The 17,259-nt window shown below is 47.4% G+C and overlaps 2 protein-coding genes across 43 annotated transcripts in view; both read right to left on the bottom strand.

Moving 5' to 3' along the window:
* Nucleotides 1-300: 300 nt before the first annotated feature.
* Mtmr11 (myotubularin related protein 11) lies at nt 301-10,491 on the bottom strand. 32 transcript variants are annotated; one of them, XR_015669029.1, is made up of 18 exons: nt 10,375-10,491; nt 8,751-8,917; nt 8,217-8,307; nt 7,738-7,859; nt 7,431-7,491; nt 7,152-7,294; nt 6,663-6,741; nt 6,427-6,562; nt 6,139-6,226; nt 5,927-6,015; nt 5,719-5,843; nt 4,199-4,265; nt 3,937-4,007; nt 3,284-3,487; nt 2,897-3,070; nt 2,060-2,242; nt 1,383-1,676; nt 301-925 (listed from the first exon to the last, which is right to left on the bottom strand). XR_015669029.1 is itself a non-coding variant. In XM_087634463.1 (18 exons), the coding sequence occupies exons 2-18, from the start codon at nt 8,814-8,816 to the stop codon at nt 779-781; spliced, it is 2,103 nt and encodes a 700-aa protein (XP_087490589.1). In that variant the 5' UTR covers nt 8,817-8,917; nt 10,375-10,491; the 3' UTR covers nt 301-778. The 32 variants fall into 32 exon arrangements, 17 of the variants coding, with proteins under 17 accessions (XP_087490589.1, XP_087490594.1, XP_087490610.1 ...); XR_015668998.1 differs by having other exon boundaries at nt 3,284-3,403; XM_087634463.1 differs by having other exon boundaries at nt 3,284-3,450.
* Otud7b (OTU deubiquitinase 7B) overlaps nt 9,890-17,259 on the bottom strand; it is a 60,422-nt gene continuing 53,052 nt past the window's right edge. For 9 of the 11 annotated variants that reach the window (XM_087624237.1, XM_087624224.1, XM_087624241.1 and 6 more), the window contains one exon: nt 9,894-16,208. In XM_087624237.1, the coding sequence (XP_087480363.1) occupies nt 15,006-16,208 (1,203 nt within the window). In that variant the 3' untranslated portion in view covers nt 9,894-15,005. 11 annotated transcript variants of the gene reach the window in all.

Here is a 17,259-nt window from a genome sequence, read left to right as displayed (position 1 = left end):
CAGGTCTACAGAACGAGATCCAGGACAGCCATGGCCTCACAGAAAAATCTGTCTCGGAAAAAAAAAAAAAAAATTCCAGGCTAGCCTGATATACAGAGAGACCTTGTCTCAAAAAAGGTGTGTGTGCGTATGTGTGTGTGGGGCGGGGGGGCTTTCCCAATATTTCATGTGCATTCTGCCCAGCCCTGCCAATCCTTTATTTCCTTACAATAATAAGTGTCCTTTTCTCAGTTCACACTACCCCACAACCACCACCGCTTTGCTGAGATCTTCATTCAATACAAGAAAATACCAGCAATGTGTAGAAATACTGTGCTTTAATGAACTCCTTAAATAGAAATGCTGCTACAAAAATATACAGTGGGAGGAGGAGGTGTCTCCCTTATTCACCTCATTCCCACAGAAGACTAAGAAAAGATTTCAATGTAGTGTTGAGGGGTTGAGAATGAGGTCTCTAGGACACCTTGCTGGGGCTGATGAAAAGGGTCTCTGATATCATACTTTTGACAACCATCCAAATGGCACAGAATTGCCTCGAAAAAAGGCAATCATTCTGAATTGGTTTTGTTTCTTATTTTTCAAATCACAAGAAACAAAAATAGCTCCAGGAACCAAACGAGACAGGAGAGCTGGAGGTTGGTAGCACCATCTACAGAAACTGGCCTACTAAGTGAGCTTTACAGACTGGAATACCAAACCCGAAGCACCAAGGTCAGACATAAACATCAGCAGAAACAAACCCCCGCCCTCTGCCCTGCCTTTGAGATGGCTAGCAGTTTCAGCAGATCTGAGAAAGGATAGTATTTGGATCTCTTTTCTTGCTGTGGTCCTCCGGAGATATTCTTGGTGTCCATTTTCTTAATAGTTCCTGAAGATGAGACAGCTCATCTTGAAGGCCAGAGATTGTGAGAGCTGAAGAGCCTATCTGGGGAGAGGCAAAGGAAGGTGCAAAGAGAGATTGTCACAGGTCTAGTTCCTTTTTCTTTTTTCTTTTTCTTTTTTTCTCAGGTTTGTCTGTTTTTATTTTCAAGACTGGGGTTTCTCTGTGTAGCCCTGGCTATCCTAGAACTAACTCTGTAGACCAGGCTGGTCTCAAACTCAGAGACCCAGTTGCTCCTGCCTCTTGAGAGCTAGGATTAAAGGTGTGTCCCACAACTCCCTGGCTAGTTTTCTAGTAAGATCCTTGGTACTTTAAAGTCTTAAATGTTCTTTCCCCTTCTAATAGTGCTCTAGATTCTACGTGCTCCAAAGTCACAGGCAGTTCCCACCGCCTGCCATCCCAAGTGGACCCGATTTGATAAATGGAATACTACTCCCCAATTACTCCAGCCCTTTGCCTTCTCAGCTCTTTCTCCCCCATCCAATCTGTCTTCCCTTCTCACCTGGACCTCCGGCCTTCCCCTCAGGTAACAGCGTTTCCAGAACCTGATCTGTGGTCCCAAATATCCAGGCAGCAGTAGCCCAGGAGGTAAAGGGCAGGCTCCCCAATGTGAGGGGAGCCCCCATTCCTGGTCAGCTAGGCTTTCAGAGGATCTAGCCGGTCGAGGGAGCCAATGAGAAGAGACTGTCAGCAAGGAAGTGCTGTCTTGCCAAGGACAGAGCTGATTCAGGGGGGTCAGGGCCCCTCTGGAGAACAGCCACATAGAACTGGGGGATCCAGGAACCATGAGGCTTGGCTAAAAAAGAAGAAGCCAACAGACAACTAGAGAACAACCTCTCTCTGAAGTGGGAAGGGGTACCTGGCTGCTGGACTCACTGTGCCAGTGCCAGACTGCAGCCCTCTCGTCTGACCTCCCTGCTCATCAGGCTTTCGAGAGTTGGGCCCATTAGGTTGATTTTAGAGAAACATGACATATGGACATGAACCAAGAAGACAAACAGATGAAGACCCAAAGAACGCTCTCCTGTTCTAGAGCATGTCTTCTGAAGGCAGGCTGCAAGTGACAGCAATTAAAGATAGTGGTATCTTTCTCTGAGGGGCTCGGATATCCTATCATTCTCATCTAGTAGTGACCGGGAACCTGAGAGAGTCAAGGAAGTTGAAGTGTAGATACCTTACCTGCTGTCTAGGGAGCCCGCTGTCTGGGCAATGTTCCGGATCGTAGCCAGGATTAAGGAACTGTGATATCTGTTCCTTGCTGTAGCGTAAATCCCAGTCCCAGACGGACAGATGTAAATTAGCCGGGCTTCCAGCTAGGGGCTGGGAGTACTCGGGGGTGTAAACTTGTGTATATGAGTTGAACTAAACAGGAAGCAAAGAAACGAGTGATTTGAGTTCAGGATTGGTTTGGTGGATAAAAGTGCTTGCCTTGTGAGGGTGAGGACCTGAGTCTGAATTCCCAGAACCTACACAAAGCCAGACAGACACACAGCTCAGGGTCTGCCATTGCAGTGCTGCTACAGGACGATGGGGGCAGAGACAGGAGAAGCCCCTGAGAAGCTCTTGGACCAGCCAGCCTGGAGTGTGCAGCAGACAAGCAACAGTGACTGTCTCAATAGGTGAAAGGTGAGGACCGACACCTGTGGCTGACCTCTGACCTCCACGAGACTACTAGGACATGCACACACACAGATATTTAAACAAGAATGGTTAAACCAGTGTGTGTCCCTGTCCCATATCTGGAACAAATTTTAAACCTCTTACCTCCTCTGTTTCTGGCATCACATACAAAATAAAAATCTGATCCTGAGAGTGAGCTCCCCCAGCCCTTCCACAAACCTCAGTTTTCCTAAATCAAGACCAAATTCCGGGGTTGGGGATTTAGCTCAGTGGTAGAGCGCTTGCCTAGGAAGCGCAAGGCCCTGGGTTCGGTCCCCAGCTCCGGAAAAAAAAAAAAAGACCAAATTCCTAAAGTTTGAAATGCTCAAAAGAAAAAAATTAAAAGAGGTCACTGACCTGTCCACTCTTCTTCCCGCGCTCCCAGGGAGTGTTTCTCAGAAAGGTGAGGGTGTCCGGAACCCTGATGCTGTCGTGAAGAGCAAGAAGGAAAAACTCGGAGAATTCAAATTCAGCTGGAAACTGCTGGAGAAGCTGCCAGGCACAGTCAAGGAAGAGAGGGAGCACCGGAGCCTGCGAAGAGAACACAGTCGGAACAGGACACTAAAGAAGTCAGGGATTAAAACAGGAATTCAGAGTAGTAGGGGTTCAAGGCTGACTCACCTGAGTGTCCACTCAGCCCATTCACACGGAGTTCGAGTCCAGAGGTTAGATTATATCATTTTCTTACCCTCTTCCTTTAGTAATGACCCCACTCAAGACAAAGAGACCCTAAAGTGTCCTCACCTCCTCACTGGCCCCAGTTTCCCCAAGCCTGGTCAGGAAAGGGTGTCCAGCTGCCACCCACTCTCGTTGCACTAGTGACTGGAAACCAAACAATGTCCGGGCTTCCGGGGCCAAAAGCAGCTGGACGAGTGAAGAGAGGAGGCCATTGAAATCACGATCACCACGCTCTGGGTGACAAAGGAACAAAGAAGGGGGTCCAAGAAACTAGGGCAGGAGGGAATGAGATGAGGAAACACAGGAAGAGGTGGGAGGGGCACATAAAAGAAAATGGGGGGGGAGGCAGGAGTGAGAGGGCACAATGAAGAGAAAACAAAGCTCAAATGATTTACTTGATAGACTTCACCTTCTAGAAACACTCAACATCAGAGAAAGCAGAGCCATACTTCCCAAACCATCATGCCCAGTGCCCTTCCCACCCAGTTCTTATCCACTAATGAAAGGGGGGAGGACTAAAGACATTGTTAATTTAGAATAAAGGACAACTGTTAAGTAGGGGACGGAGTAGCTCTGAAGGATGAGCTGGCACTCCAGGTGCTTCCGACTAACAGGAATGCTAATATTAAAGGGGCACAAGGAAGAGCCCCCTTCCACAGTACCCAATCACAGGAAGGAAAAAAGATAAGGCACGGAAGGAGCTGACCTAAGGACCTCACCTTGAAGCACTACAGAACGGACCCGGGACGTCACTAGTACTGAGATGTCGCTGGCCTTTCGAAGACAAGACCTGGAAGGGCATGTGAGCAAGGGAATACTGTGTCGGAAGAGGGTTAAATTCCCAGTACCTGTCCCTCCTGCTAGGCAGCAGTAGTCACAGTCTTGGGAAACGGTGGATTTATGGAAGGCCATTGGGAAGCATAAGTCACGAGAAGGTTGGGGAAGTCGGATTATTAACTGTGATTAGAAGGCTGGGCATACCTGACATAGTCCAACCACCGTGTTCCTTCCAAGGCTGAGAGCCATTTATCTTCAGCTACAGATGAGTCTAGCACAGAGGGAGCAAGAAAAACGAGATCAGAACCCAGGATCTAGGTTTGTACCCAGATGTGTAGTGACAATTTGGGAATTTTGGTTTCTTTAAAAACACAAATATAGAACTTTTCTTTTTAATCCAAGGTGTGGGGCTGCTTCAGACTTGTCAGCAGCAGCTGACTCTGATTTATCTCATGCTCTAGCAGAGGCACAGTTCTGCCAGCTGCAGACAGTTTCTGTGATTGTGTGATGTCTGGAATTCTGGGAACCTTTCAGAGGGTATAAATGTTAGAGCCTCTAGAGGTTGGTTGCAGTTGTGCTCAAAGAAGAAACAAAAGGAAAGAAAATAGATTCTGCGATCCTCTCTCTTCTCTCTCCCTCTCCCTCCCACCTCCCCTCCCCTCTCTCCCCTCTCCCCTCTATTCTTTCTTTCCTGTCTAGTGATAGGGGCTGAAACTGGAGGTGGGGGGGGAGGATGAAGAGTGGGAAAGAGAAGAATCCATATAGTAGTAAGGACTTGCTACTCAGACGGGTTAAGAAGTCTGGTTAAGATGTGTGTGCTGTGTGCTTTTTTTTTTTTTCTTTTTTTTGGGGGGGCTGGGGACTGAACCCAGGGCCTTGCGCTTGCTAGGCAAGCGCTCTACCACTGAGCTAAATCCCCAACCCCTGCTGTGTGCTTTTAATCACAGCACTCAGAGGCAGACATATCTCTGAGTTCAAGGCCAGCCTGGTGTATGTAGTAAGTTCCATGACAGCCAGGGCTACACAGAGAAGTCCCATTTTGAGAAAACAAACAAACAAACAAACAAACAAACAATTTCCAAACAGCAACAAACCCAAACAAACAAAATCCCATCTACTTAACTTAAAAAAAGAAAAAGTCTAGCACTTTCCTAAGACTGAATGTGAATTATGAATGAAGGCCTTGGGTTTGATCCTGAACATTTAAAAAAGGCCTTTATGAGTATACAATATTGTAAATAAAATGCATGGTACACCCAAGATGGGTAAAGTGAATTTCATAAAGCTTTTTACTTTCATTTTGTTTTGAGACAAGGTCTTGTACATAGCCCAGCCTGGCCCTAAACTCATTATGGCACTCCTCTTGGTTTTACTACCCAAATGCTGTGATTATAGGTATGTGCCCCACACCGATATTCAGCCAATAAAGTTTTATTTTTAAAGTTGCAGAACAGGGTGTGGTAGTTCACGCCTTTAATCCCAGACAAGAGGGAGCCAGGTGGATCTGAGAATTTGAGGTGAGCGTGGTCTGCACAGTGAGCTCCAGGTCACTACATAGTCTACTTCAAAAAATAAAAGCAAAACACAGTGTGGGAAACAGGTCATTAGTAGGTCTGTAGGCAATGAGGATGGGATAGAAAAATGAAAACTCACTGGGCTAAAGGATCTACAATGTACAAAAGAGTAAACCAGGTTGGGGTTAAGGGCTCCAAGGTTATTCTCACCAGGCAGGCAAAGGGCCCTCAGTTTCAAGTGGGCAAGTTGGACATCAGCAAGACTAGGCATCTCATCCATGGTGTCTACCAAGACAACATCAGAGTGCCCAGCCTGTAGCATTAACTCCACTGCTCTGGAGGGAAGAAAAGAAGTCAGGAATGAGGGGAAGGGGTCTCCTCAGAATACCTAGCCCTTGGGTCTCATCAAGACCCTCACCTGATGTCTTCTTTGTTCGGGTCACTGGCTATATAGAACCCTGCACATCGGAGAAGGTCACTGCCTCCCGGGTGGTGCCAGGACAGGCGCTTCAGATGGGTGAGAAGAGGGTCATTGTGAAAGAACTACATTTAAGCTACCTTTGCCCCTACAATGACCTCACAGCAAGCCCTCCCATCCCTTGTCCCCTGACCCTCTAGTTTCAGACTGACCGGTCCACGGCCCTGATGGAAATGTGCAAATGCTCTTCTGACCTCACTGTCCAGAATTCGATTAGGGACCCAGAAGTAACCTGAGAGACTGCAAAGTGAAGAGCGAAGTCACAACTTTGTTATAACAAGGAAGTTACTTTGGAAAGAGCATTCCAAGGGATCTCAGGTTTTGAAACCAGGAGTAACAGAGGCCAGAGCTTATGGGAAGTGCTGGCTTTGGAGGATCAAGGAACTCTGGGAAGACTAGGAGGGCAGCAGGAGTCAGGGCAGCTTGAGCAGAGTCATCACCTGGTAGCAACATCGAACCTCTCATTGACCATGCTAACCCTCCAGCCTCTGGCCCCTTGCTTCTTTCGTTCTGTTTCCCAGTCTTCTAAAGTCTCCAAGAGAGGAATGGGTGGCTTTCTGGAGCCAGAAACCTTGCCTTGAGAAAGAGTGAGAAACAAAGGAAGAAGAAATATTTTGTCCAACTAGCCCCTCCCATGTCAGACTCACTTCCCATCTCCTAAAGCGCTGTTGCTTACCAGCTTTGCTCAGGGTTATTCCTCTGTACTGCTGGACTTGACTGCTCTGAGCTCTGGCTTGAATGATGGCCATGGTTACCTGGGGAAGGGAGTATATCCTATCCTTTAGCCTCAAACCGAAGATGTACAAAGACTGAAACAGAGCATGTGTTTCTCTACTTACTGCCTTTATCACCAATATCAAAGAGCAGCTAAAACAAATGCTAGAGAAGGGGACCTCTACAAACGGTAGGTGCTGTGGTCAGAAGAACAAATCTAAAACCACAGACTCATTGACTATTAAGATGGGAATTAGTTAGGAATATTACCCAACTCTCCCATAGTTACTGCTGCTCATAACTGACAATCAGACTAAAGTTCAGGCCCCTCCCCCTGATGAGACTGTCACTCTTCTCCTTGAATGGAGTGAGAAATGGTGAGAGACCCTGGAGCATTGAGGGAGCCCTGAGGTGTCAAGGTGAGAAGGGTTTTTCTAAGTAAAGTTCTTACCTGGAAGGCCTGAGGTGCCAGCCCTCCAGCCTCAAAACCAATTCTAAGCAGCCGGAAGTCTCTGCCGTGAATCAGAACCTCTTCCGGAATGAACTTAAGCTGAGACCCCGGACGGAGAAGCTGCACTCTGGACAAGCCACTCACTGAAGTCAAGAGTTAGGATTAAGTGTGGGATCCTCCTGGAAGCATTTCCTCCACTCCATCCTTCCCCACCCCTCAGTCTTCTGAAAACAGAAGGTGGGGGCTCAAATGCTCCTCTTACCAAACCCTCAGACTTACCAGCCTCTAATCGCCCAATGTTGATCAGGGCAAAATCATATTCACTACTCAGTGGAGTATCCTAAAGGAATCACAAGACAGACATCTGACATCCATCCTTGTCCTGCCTCGATCCCTCTTCCCCTCCCCTGTAAAAGGCAGCTTCCTTAGAAATAATTCTACTGTTACCGATACATTCAAGATAAACAGAGCATTGCTATGTAACCTAGTCTAGCCTGGAACTCTCCTGGTCTTCCCATCTCAACCTCCCAACTGCTGGGAACACCATGCCCAGCTTCGGTATTTTCTATTACACTAGCTACCTCACCTGATTTCGCTGCCATCCACAAGGCTGGAAGGTCACCCTAAAGTTAGTGCAGATCAGAGTTCCAGGCAGTTCTAGTCCTGGCCCTTTCCTCCGTCCTGGTGCCCATGCTAGGATATGCTCCCCTAAAGGGGAGAAAGAGAAGCAAAGTTCTGTTCCCAATGCTGCCACAATTCTACATAGCTACTCGTCTCCATCTTTCTAGAATGTAAACCTGAAGGAAAAGAATAGACTTTTTTTTTAACCTCTAAAAACTCTGCATAGAACATGGCACATATACATTCACTGGTCATCCAAAGGGATGGTTAATAGGAAAAGTAACCAGGGTGAGAAAGCAGAAGGAACAATGGCCAGGCCTTGTGAGGCAGGAGAATGAGTCTCAGAAACACTTTGAGGAAAGGAATGAGGAGCGATCTTTGGTGAAAACAAAAAGAGGATGGGGTGGGAAGACTTAAGGAAATCTAGAGAAGTCAGATTATTACCTGGGAGGCAACCAGAGGCCAGGCAGCTGCCTAGTTGATGACTGCTAGGCTCCGGCATCCTGTTCCCTGGGTCAGACTTCGGTCCAGAGAACTGAGCAGGGAGAGAGTTAATCTAGGACCTCCCAACCTCAGAATCGGGCAGTTCTTCAGTAGCTGCGTTTGGGGACCTGCATTGTGTTCTCTCTCTCTCTCTCTCTCTCTCTCTCTCTCTCTCTCTCTCTCTCTCTCTCTCTCTCTCTCTCTCTCTCTCTCTCTCTCTCTCTCTCTCCCTCTCTCCCTCTCTCCCTCTCTCCCTCTCTCCCTCTCTCCCTCTCTCTCTCTCTGGGAAACTGAGATCACTGACTGCGGCTGGCAGACAAGGAGGGGCTGGTTAATGGATAATGAGACAACTCGAGACTGAAAAGGCAGACCAGCTCCATGACAGTTGATAAAACAGATACACTCTCCTCCTCTGGATCCTTTCCTTCCCGCTTATTTTTCACAGCATCCCATTCACACCCTCTTGCTAGCCAACCTCCCACTCCTTCTCCTTACCCCCAGCTCTGGCTCCTCCTTCTGGGGGGCAATGTTGAAACTCTGGCCCCGACCCCCCCACCACATTTCCCTGGCTCCATCCGGGACTGGAGCAGCTAAGGGTAGGAGTCTTCAAAGATGCTCGCTCTCTCTGGGGAGAGTCTAAATCCTAGAGCTGGGGAGAAAGGCTGGGGAGGACACAAGGGTAGCGGCACTTGGGATACCAGGAGCACAGTTTCCGGGGGTGGGGTGTGGGGGGGTCTTATTTGAAAGGTGTGTCCTGCCCAGACAGGGGAGGCTCTTTGGAAACTTCGGTGACTCTAAAAGAGAACAGGCAAGATGCCCAGCCCCTTAAAGGAGAACACGCACTTTTTTTTTTTTTTTTTTAAAGTAGAAAGAAAATGGAGGAGCTTAAGAAAGATCGGAGGAATGGGGGAATTGGGGAATACTCTGATTCCCTTAACCCAAACCCACATTCTAGTCCCTTTCTGTCCGTGAATATTAGAGGGGAGCAGTAATGTAATTAAATGTAATTAAATGAAAACATTTTGGCCTAGCTCTCTATACTCTCGATGAGAAATATACTAGGAAACAAGTTATTTTTGTCTCGTTTATTTATGGGTTTTGTGATTTTGTTTTGATTTTCAGCCTCCTCTGACTAACAGATTGAGAAAAGGACATAAGTGAGAACTGAACCTTGTACCCTTTTTCAGAGAGCTTGACAGGCCGAGGGGCAGAATGGAGTGGGCGGAAGTTGGTGTGTCTGGGATGCAGACATAGCATAGGTATTTTGATCTGCAGATCTCGGCAGTGGAGCGGGGGCTAGAAAACCCAGGAAAAGTTCGTGATCTAAACCAGTCTTTGCGCCGGGCAAGCGCACCTCCCCACTCCCGCTGCTACCTATTCCACTGGAAAGCCCTGCCCCAGGTACATGACTCCGTCCCTCCAATCCAGTCACCAGATCTTCTAATGAATGATTCATGTTCTGGATTTTGAAAGTTAAGGACTGGAAACCTCTTTTCAGTTCCAGGATCACATCTCCCCCTCCTTCCCTGCTGAATTCAAAAGGCAAAGATGGGGCTGTAGAGGACTAGGAGGCACAGAAGAGATGCTAGGGAGGGCAGTTGAGGACAGGGTGAAGACAGGAAATGAAATACAAATAGGTGTTAATGAGCTGCTGTTTTATTGTTTTTGAGTCTGTACAGAGGCAGCAGTCCTTAGGTGGGCGCCATGACATTCAACAACACCCCCTTCCCCACAGCACACATCCTTCCAGCCTCAGCTTCCAAAGTTCCCTTTGTTGGCTGCAACTGTGGAAATAGTGAAGCTAGCATGAGCAGAGTCTGGAACAAACAGGTATGTACTTGCTAGCAAGCAGGCCTAGAAGCCTGATTGTAGAAGTCCTAAAGGCTGCTGACCACCACCACCCCACCACACACCTCAGTGTCTTCTGGAATAAAGTATGTAAGGAAATTAGTACTTTTCTTCTCCCCACTACTTTTCTTCTAAGAGCCTCCTTCTGTTCTTTAGTGTCTTGAGGTGTGGGAACGGAGAATATAGAGGGAATGGTCAGAACGGAGGTAAGTGGTTTGATCATCACCTAACCAGGGGCTGCAGCTGAGAACTAGGTAACAGGAAGACTCACCAGCTGCCGCACGAACCCAGATGTCCACTGCATGGGAAGGGGACAGGGAGGCAAGGAGCTATATCAAATGTTTCCATTTTCAGACCCCCGCTCTGGTTACAGGTTTGTGCCAGGAGCAAGGGCTGCTGGGAGGGGTAGCTGGAGGAGGAAGGTGGAGCTGAGTGACTCACAGGATGAATCACAGATCCAGTTATAAACACAGAAAGAGGCCAAGGTCCTTCCCACCCCACTCCTTAGACAGCTTCCATCACTTCTGCTACCCCCAACCCACATAAGCCATGGGAAGGAGGGGCATAGGAATTCTACCTGATAGTGAACATGATAGTGTTTTGTTAAACAGCTTAAGCACAAAAGGCAATATACAACTTGTGACTGGGTATCTGCAAAATGCTCAAGAGTGCCTGTATGACTCATTGAGCCTGCATTGACAGAGATGAAAAGAAGAAAATATTAACAATCCAGGGTATGTTTCCAGACCAGAAAATGGCTTCTAATTCTGTCCTCTTGCCTATGGTTATGTGGCTGGGTACTGCCTCTTTGAAAAAGAGAACACACTTCAGTCAGAAGTGTCTGATAACTCAGACATCCATCACCCAAATGCTCCTTTATTGAAAGAAAAATAAAGTGTCCTGAACCTTGGACATGTGAGTGAAAGGAAGAACGGCAAGGGCCACATCTCAGAGAACTTGGGCTCAGGGTTACCTCCCGACTGTACAATATAAAGTCATGGTAATTTCTGCTTTATTGGTCTGTGCACTTTGGAAACCTATGGTGAGGGAGGGTACTTTTATTTTAAGGCACAGCATGGAGCTTAACACCATCCCTCACTCTTAGAAATTACATCTTAAAAACTAAATAAAAGATATAATTTATATCATTTACAAAACACAGTATGAGGAAAATCTCTTTCAATTCTCAATTAAGCCAGCCTTAGTTAAGGGATTTGGAGGTCAGTCCTCTGGTGTAGTTGCTGTAAGTTGGGGATGGCATGGTACAGAGTGTAGGGTGGAGAGAGTGTAATTATGTTAAGCGTAAAGGAGAAAAATAAGAACCCTGAAGATCTCTCTCCATTAAAACTTTAGTGGGACCCCAGATGCCCTGGAGTAAAGAGTAATTGCACTTAAATGTAAGCCTGAGAGATGAGGCCATATGTCATCTAAGGATACACCACGAGTCTATCACCTTCCCACCCCCATCCCGTCATCATACACAGGACCCTCCTAAATAAGGGAGGTTTTACTCACTTGAATGCTCCCCACAAAACCCTCCCTTCTCCCCACCACAGTACTGGCATGGGCTTGCTTACTGTTTTGTTTCCCAGACATTGCTTAGCTCCACCCTACTCAACCCATTCCTTCATCCCCATAAAACAATGAAAATCTCACCAGCCCTTACTAAAAAATAATCTGTCTCAGAGTCCCTCATCTTTAAAATGGATTTTTTTTTTGGTGCCTTAATAGTCACCTTCCAAATGAAAACTAATTTAACAAAAAGTTTTAAGTACCCACTTCCCACACGACCTTAGAACCCTCCCTTTCCCTGGAACTTTCTTATTTTTTCTTTGGAAAGGCAAGCAGAATTGAAACTGGGTACCATAGAAATAAAAACAAGCATGATACAAGGTTTCTGAGTCTCTTCATTTGTCCTCAGTTTTTAGAAACAGGAGTGTTAAGTACAATCTAGTACAATCTAATAACAGATCAAGTCCAAACACAGCAGTCCAGTGGAGATGGAATTCCCTGGTTTATTCTCCAGGAAAAGCCCTGCTGGGCTATCTGCACCCCCACCCACCTAGGCAGGCACCCCATGTATGCTGTGGGAGGAGGACGCCACCAGTGCACACAGGTGTCTGCAGTCAGGGAGAGCAGTGCACACAGGTGTCTGCAGTCAAGAAGAGGGGGCTCATGGTGAAGGTTTCACCTGTGTCATTCAAGCTTCGGAAACTGGGACAAGTCTAAGGTGATGATGACAAGGCACAAGGCGTTAGTCCACCATTCATGGGGAGAAAAACAGGAGTGCTTAAAACTCACGAACCAAGATAAATACTATCTTGATGCAGTATTTTAAAAAAAATGAAAAAAATGTAAAAACACCTTTATAAACATCACAATTTAAATAGACAGGATTTGTCTTCATATTTGTTCAATTAAGGGCTCTCCCCTCTTTCACCTTAATACGGTTCCTGTTATATCCTAAGATTTTGATGTTTTGTTCAATCTGGGTTTTTAATGTTTATATACTGAAATAAAAAAATGTCTGGCATGATGTGATCCCAGCACTTGGAAAATTTGAAGCAAGATCATACATTTAAGGCCAGCCTGGGCTATAGGAAGGAGCCTACCTAAAAAATAAGCCAAAACCAAACCAATCCTCAATTTCCTAGTAGACCTTTAAAGTAAGCACCTGCCAGAAATGCTTGTCTCATACTAGGTTTCAGCCTGAAGAAAGCTGGGTGTGGTGGCTCACGCCTAGATACCAGCACTCAGAAGACTGAAACGGGAGGGTTGCTATGAGTTGGAGGCTAACCTGGGCTATATAATAAGTACCAGGCTGGCAAGCCAGGGCTACACAGCAAAGAAACAAACAAAAAAATAGTCTAAAAATGATGACAGGAAATTATTAAATCAACAGATTGGCAGACCTGGAAGCGACTTTCAAACTTTTTGAGGGGGCGAGGGACAACTTCTTAAACTTACTAGTTCCATAAAGAAGTCTTGACTAGCTTTGTTACCGAAGAAAGCTATGTGATCATCTTCCTGACTGGGAGTCCCAAAGCCTTCTCCTCCCTCTCCCCCCCCCCCCCTCTCTCTCTCTCTCTGATTATCTTCCTGACTGGGAGTCCCAAAGCCTTCTCCTCTCTCTCTCTCACACACACACACACACACACACACACACACACACACACACACACACACACAAACGTATACATGCACATATAGAGCCATTTGTGACTTAAATCAAATTTGGGGACTACATTCCACTAGTGGGTGACGGCATGCCTCAGCAGAGAAACCGGAGCTGTCTGGACACGGGCAGCACACTCACACCCTCTTCACACGCATCCACAAGTGTATAGAATTGCATAGATGATTTTTTTCCCCAGGAAAAAAAATAAGGAGAAAGGGCAATGGCGCAGGATAGTCTTCAGGTTTAAAGCTCTTAGAAACAGCTCTGGTCAGAGCATAAACTGTCCAGACTTGTGCTTTGTGCAAATTGCAAGGGAGCTCTCGCCATTGGGTCCACCCCTACTTCTCTGGAGAACAGGGCTGGCTCAGGAAAAGGGAGAAATCCAAAGCCAGATCAGCTCACTGGAACTAATCTGTGGCCTGTGGCTACAGTTCACTAAAATATATTTCTCTAGCTACCTTTTTATAAGTGGCCCCTAGCCCCCATACCATGCTTCAACTCCAGTCCTAATATCAAAAATAATTCTTCTTACAAAGTGTTTTTTATTATTTTAATAAACTAACCACAGACTAAGGTCAGCGATGGCTTAACAAAAGAAGCCAGGACGTTAAGTTCATTCTCCAGAAGTACACAGGAAGGAGAAAAAAATCATTTAGATAGGGGAGGGGAGTAAGTAATTTTTAAATTTTGTCAGAGTCGAGTTTTTCTTTAAAAAAATTAGTCAATAAAATAGGTTGCTCTCTACGGAAACACAGCAGCAGAGGACAGTGCTCGATAGAGGTTTTGGTATTGTTTCAAACAGTCTGGCCAAACACCTGGCTCCTCCGTCCCTTCTCAGGTGCACTCAAGTCCGCGTGTAGTTATTGCTAAGGAGTTAAAAAATAGATCACTCTGCACCCGTTCACCTGAAGAAAATCCCACATACAAGGCTGCTTTTACCACTTTTCTCTTTCCCAAAAGGAACTTGCTTTTAAAATAAAATATCAAAAAAAAAAATCACAACATCTTAACTTAGCTGAGCTCAGTCCTTAAAAAGGATGCGGAAAGGATGGGGCAACAGGCAGTCTCCCCTAAAACTAGAGTGGATGGCAGATGAGTATCTAGAACCTAAAACTCTCTAGGAAAGAGCCCTCCTTTAAGTCCTCCCTTTCCTATTTCCATTCACTAGGATTTAAAGTATGCTTTCTGTGTGACCAGGCCAAGCACACACATTACTGCCTTGATCCTTCAGGAAAAATTTATCCAACCCTAAAATCTACCTAATTCAAACCAAAATCAAACTTGTTCAGTACCAGACTCACTCTATACTCCCAAGTACACTACCATGTGCTTTTCTTCTAAAGTCAATGAACTTTGGTCTATTTTTTCCTTAACCGATTGAGAACTTTCTTCCCAGGGTCCTCCCTGAAGGTGTCCACCCACCTCCCACCCACACACACCTAGTATTTCCCTACTTCCCCTTGGGTCCTGGGATTGGGACCCAAGAGGTTGAGCTAGAACCTCCCTCCCTCTTCTGCCTTGCAGTCTCAAGTCAACTGTGCAGAGGAGCACTACTGCCCTCGGAGTAGCTAGCCCTGTCCTGCTCTCTCGCCAGCCTGCCAGCACTCCAGCTCCCACACACATTTCTGCACTTGCCCCATCAACACAGGGGCTGGGTCCTGATGAGCCAGAGTTGAGCTTAACTTTCTTTGTTTAGTCCCTTTCCCCACTAAGGTTCTAGCCATTCAGAACCTGTGTGCCAGCAGTTCCCCACCAGGTTCCCGTTCCCTCCGCCTCAGTTCTTCCCTGTAACAGCAAGAGCAGAAGTTGTTTGTCTCAGGGTGTCCATAGAAGCTGCAGTTCGGTTGTTTGCATTTGGTCTGGGTTGGGGGAAGTCCCCGGGGAGCTCCAGCCCATCCATCTGGCTCTGGTGGCTCTCTGTAGCCATTGCTATAGGAGTCAGCCACACGGAACTGGGGTGGTAACAAGGCACCCCTGTGAACTCCATCTTTGCCTGGCTCCAGAGATGGGATGCTGTCCTGGTGGGAGTAGGGTCGCCCAGGAGGGTACTGTCTGGGAAAGGTGGCATACGATGGAAGGCCCCCTACACATGGACCCCCTGCCAACTGCCTCCGAGGTTCCTGGCAGTGGACTCCACCCCCAGAAGGTCGAGGAATAGTAAAGCCCCCAGGGTAACCAGGAGAGAAGCCCGTTGCCTTGGACTCTGCTGGGGAGTCACTGGGCTGGTCCTCCCCGCCGTCCGGCTCTGGCTTTTTGGCTGGAGGAGGCCCACTAACTAACCCTCCATTCATGATCTTCCTCTCAGCCTCCTTCTGCTTCTGCTCTGCCAGGAATCTCTCCTCAGCATCTGCAAGGTAGCGCTGGATCATCTCCTCCTGATACTGGTGCCGGTGGCCCATCTTCAGGGTTCCGACAAAAATGTATTTGCCCTCCCCTTGCATGGCGATCCTCAGAATGCTCAGGCTTTGCATCACCTCCTGGCTATACTTGCTCCCTCCGTTGCCGACAGGCTCAGATGTGGGCTTCTCAGACACAGGCCCATCGCCAGCTGCCTCCTCCTTGCCACCCTTCCAGCTCTTCAATGCGTTGTTCTTCTTCTTCTTCTCTAATGTCTCCGTACCACTGCTTATTCCAAACCCACTCCCCAGCCCTCCAGGCTTGGGGCCCTTGCTATGCATCAGGCCCCCCATGTTCTTCTTAAGCTTGCTGCCCAAGGTTTTGCCAAAGCTGCCCAGTTTGTTAGCCACGGAATCTGCTCTCTTCTTGTCCTTCTCCCTGTCGCGCTTTGACTTCTCCTTCCGCCTGCTGCCCTCGTTGCCGATAGAACTGCTGCCAACCGACTCCTTGTCCGACTCCCCTGACTCAGGAGTGGACCTGGGTTCATCTCCAGCTGAGGCTGTGGGGGACTCGGGCTGGGCCAGAGGGGCCTACAAGAGAGAAGAGCACGGACAGTGACCTCCCTGGGCTTCCTGTGGGAAGCTCCCACAGACGTGGGACCTAACAGCTTACAGAGCTACCATAGCCCTGCTCTAGGGGTTAGTTACATAAAAAAGGGTGGGATTCTGGCTAGTGTTTTGTCACCTTGATATAAGTTAGAGTCCCCTGGGAAGAAAGCATTGCCAGTCATCGAGCTGCTTCTGTTATATGGCCACATAGGCCAGTCTGTAGGACATTTTCTTGATCAGTGATTGATGTGGGAGGGCCCAGCCTCTTGTGGGTGAGTGGCCCTACTTCTGGGTAGGTGGCCCTGGGTTGTATAAAGTGGAGAGAGCAGGCTAGTAAGCAGCATTCCTCCAGTTCCTGCCTGAGTTCCTGCCTTGGCTTCCCTCTATGATGCAGTGTTATCAGCACATGTACACCAAAGGAACCCTCTCCTCTCCAAGTTTCTTCTGGTCATGGTCTTTACCACAGCAACAGGAAGAAAACTAGGACAGGTGGCATATGCACCATGAACTCCATCTGGGGAATGACTATCTAGCTCCAGAAAAGGGTTACTGATATGATGAAGGTCACTCAAAAGGCATTGTCCCTCTCAGGCTTCAGCCTGCTGTGTCATGGGCCAAGGAAAGATACTTGTCTGATATCTAACTTCCCCTCACTCACTGCAGCCCAAGCTCCTTCTGTAGTACAGAGACCCAGATCCAAAAGGGAACCTGAGAGCTGCACAGCATCACAGCACAGGGCATGGCTTCTGGCTGAGCAGGGGCCTTTCCTTTTCTTCTTTTGTCTGTCTGTCTGAGACAGGGTCTTGGTACACAAACCAGGGTAGCCTCAAACTCACAGTCCCCTGCCTCAGTTTCCCAAAATACTGGGACTACAGATGTTTGCTACTTTGCCTGGCTGGAAAAATATTTTTGCAGATACCAGAATGTTCTTTACTACAAGTCTGTTTATGTCAAATTCTGTTCAGAATTCATCTCAAGGAAGCTGTAACTAAGTACAAGCAGCCAAGCATGAGCACTGCTGTCATACAATCTA

This window comes from Rattus norvegicus, chromosome 2 (genome assembly GCF_021556685.1).
Source record: "Rattus norvegicus strain SHRSP/BbbUtx chromosome 2, alternate assembly SHRSP_T2T, whole genome shotgun sequence".
Taxonomy (NCBI): domain Eukaryota; kingdom Metazoa; phylum Chordata; class Mammalia; order Rodentia; family Muridae; genus Rattus; species Rattus norvegicus.
Note: the sequence above shows the minus strand (reverse complement) of the source record. Positions and strands in the feature narration are given on the sequence as shown.

Excerpts from the sequence above, each read along its gene's own strand:
- Mtmr11 (XM_087634463.1), bottom strand. The coding sequence starts at position 8,816 with ATGTGGTGGGGGGGTCGGGGCCAGAGTTTCAACATTGCCCCCCAGAAG. Across the intron at positions 4,008-4,198 it reads CGGTGGTTGGACTATGTCAG|GTCTTGTCTTCGAAAGGCCA; the intron begins GTATGCCCAGCC and ends ATGCCCTTCCAG. Across the intron at positions 2,243-2,896 it reads GCGGGAAGAAGAGTGGACAG|TTCAACTCATATACACAAGT; the intron begins GTCAGTGACCTC and ends CTTCCTGTTTAG.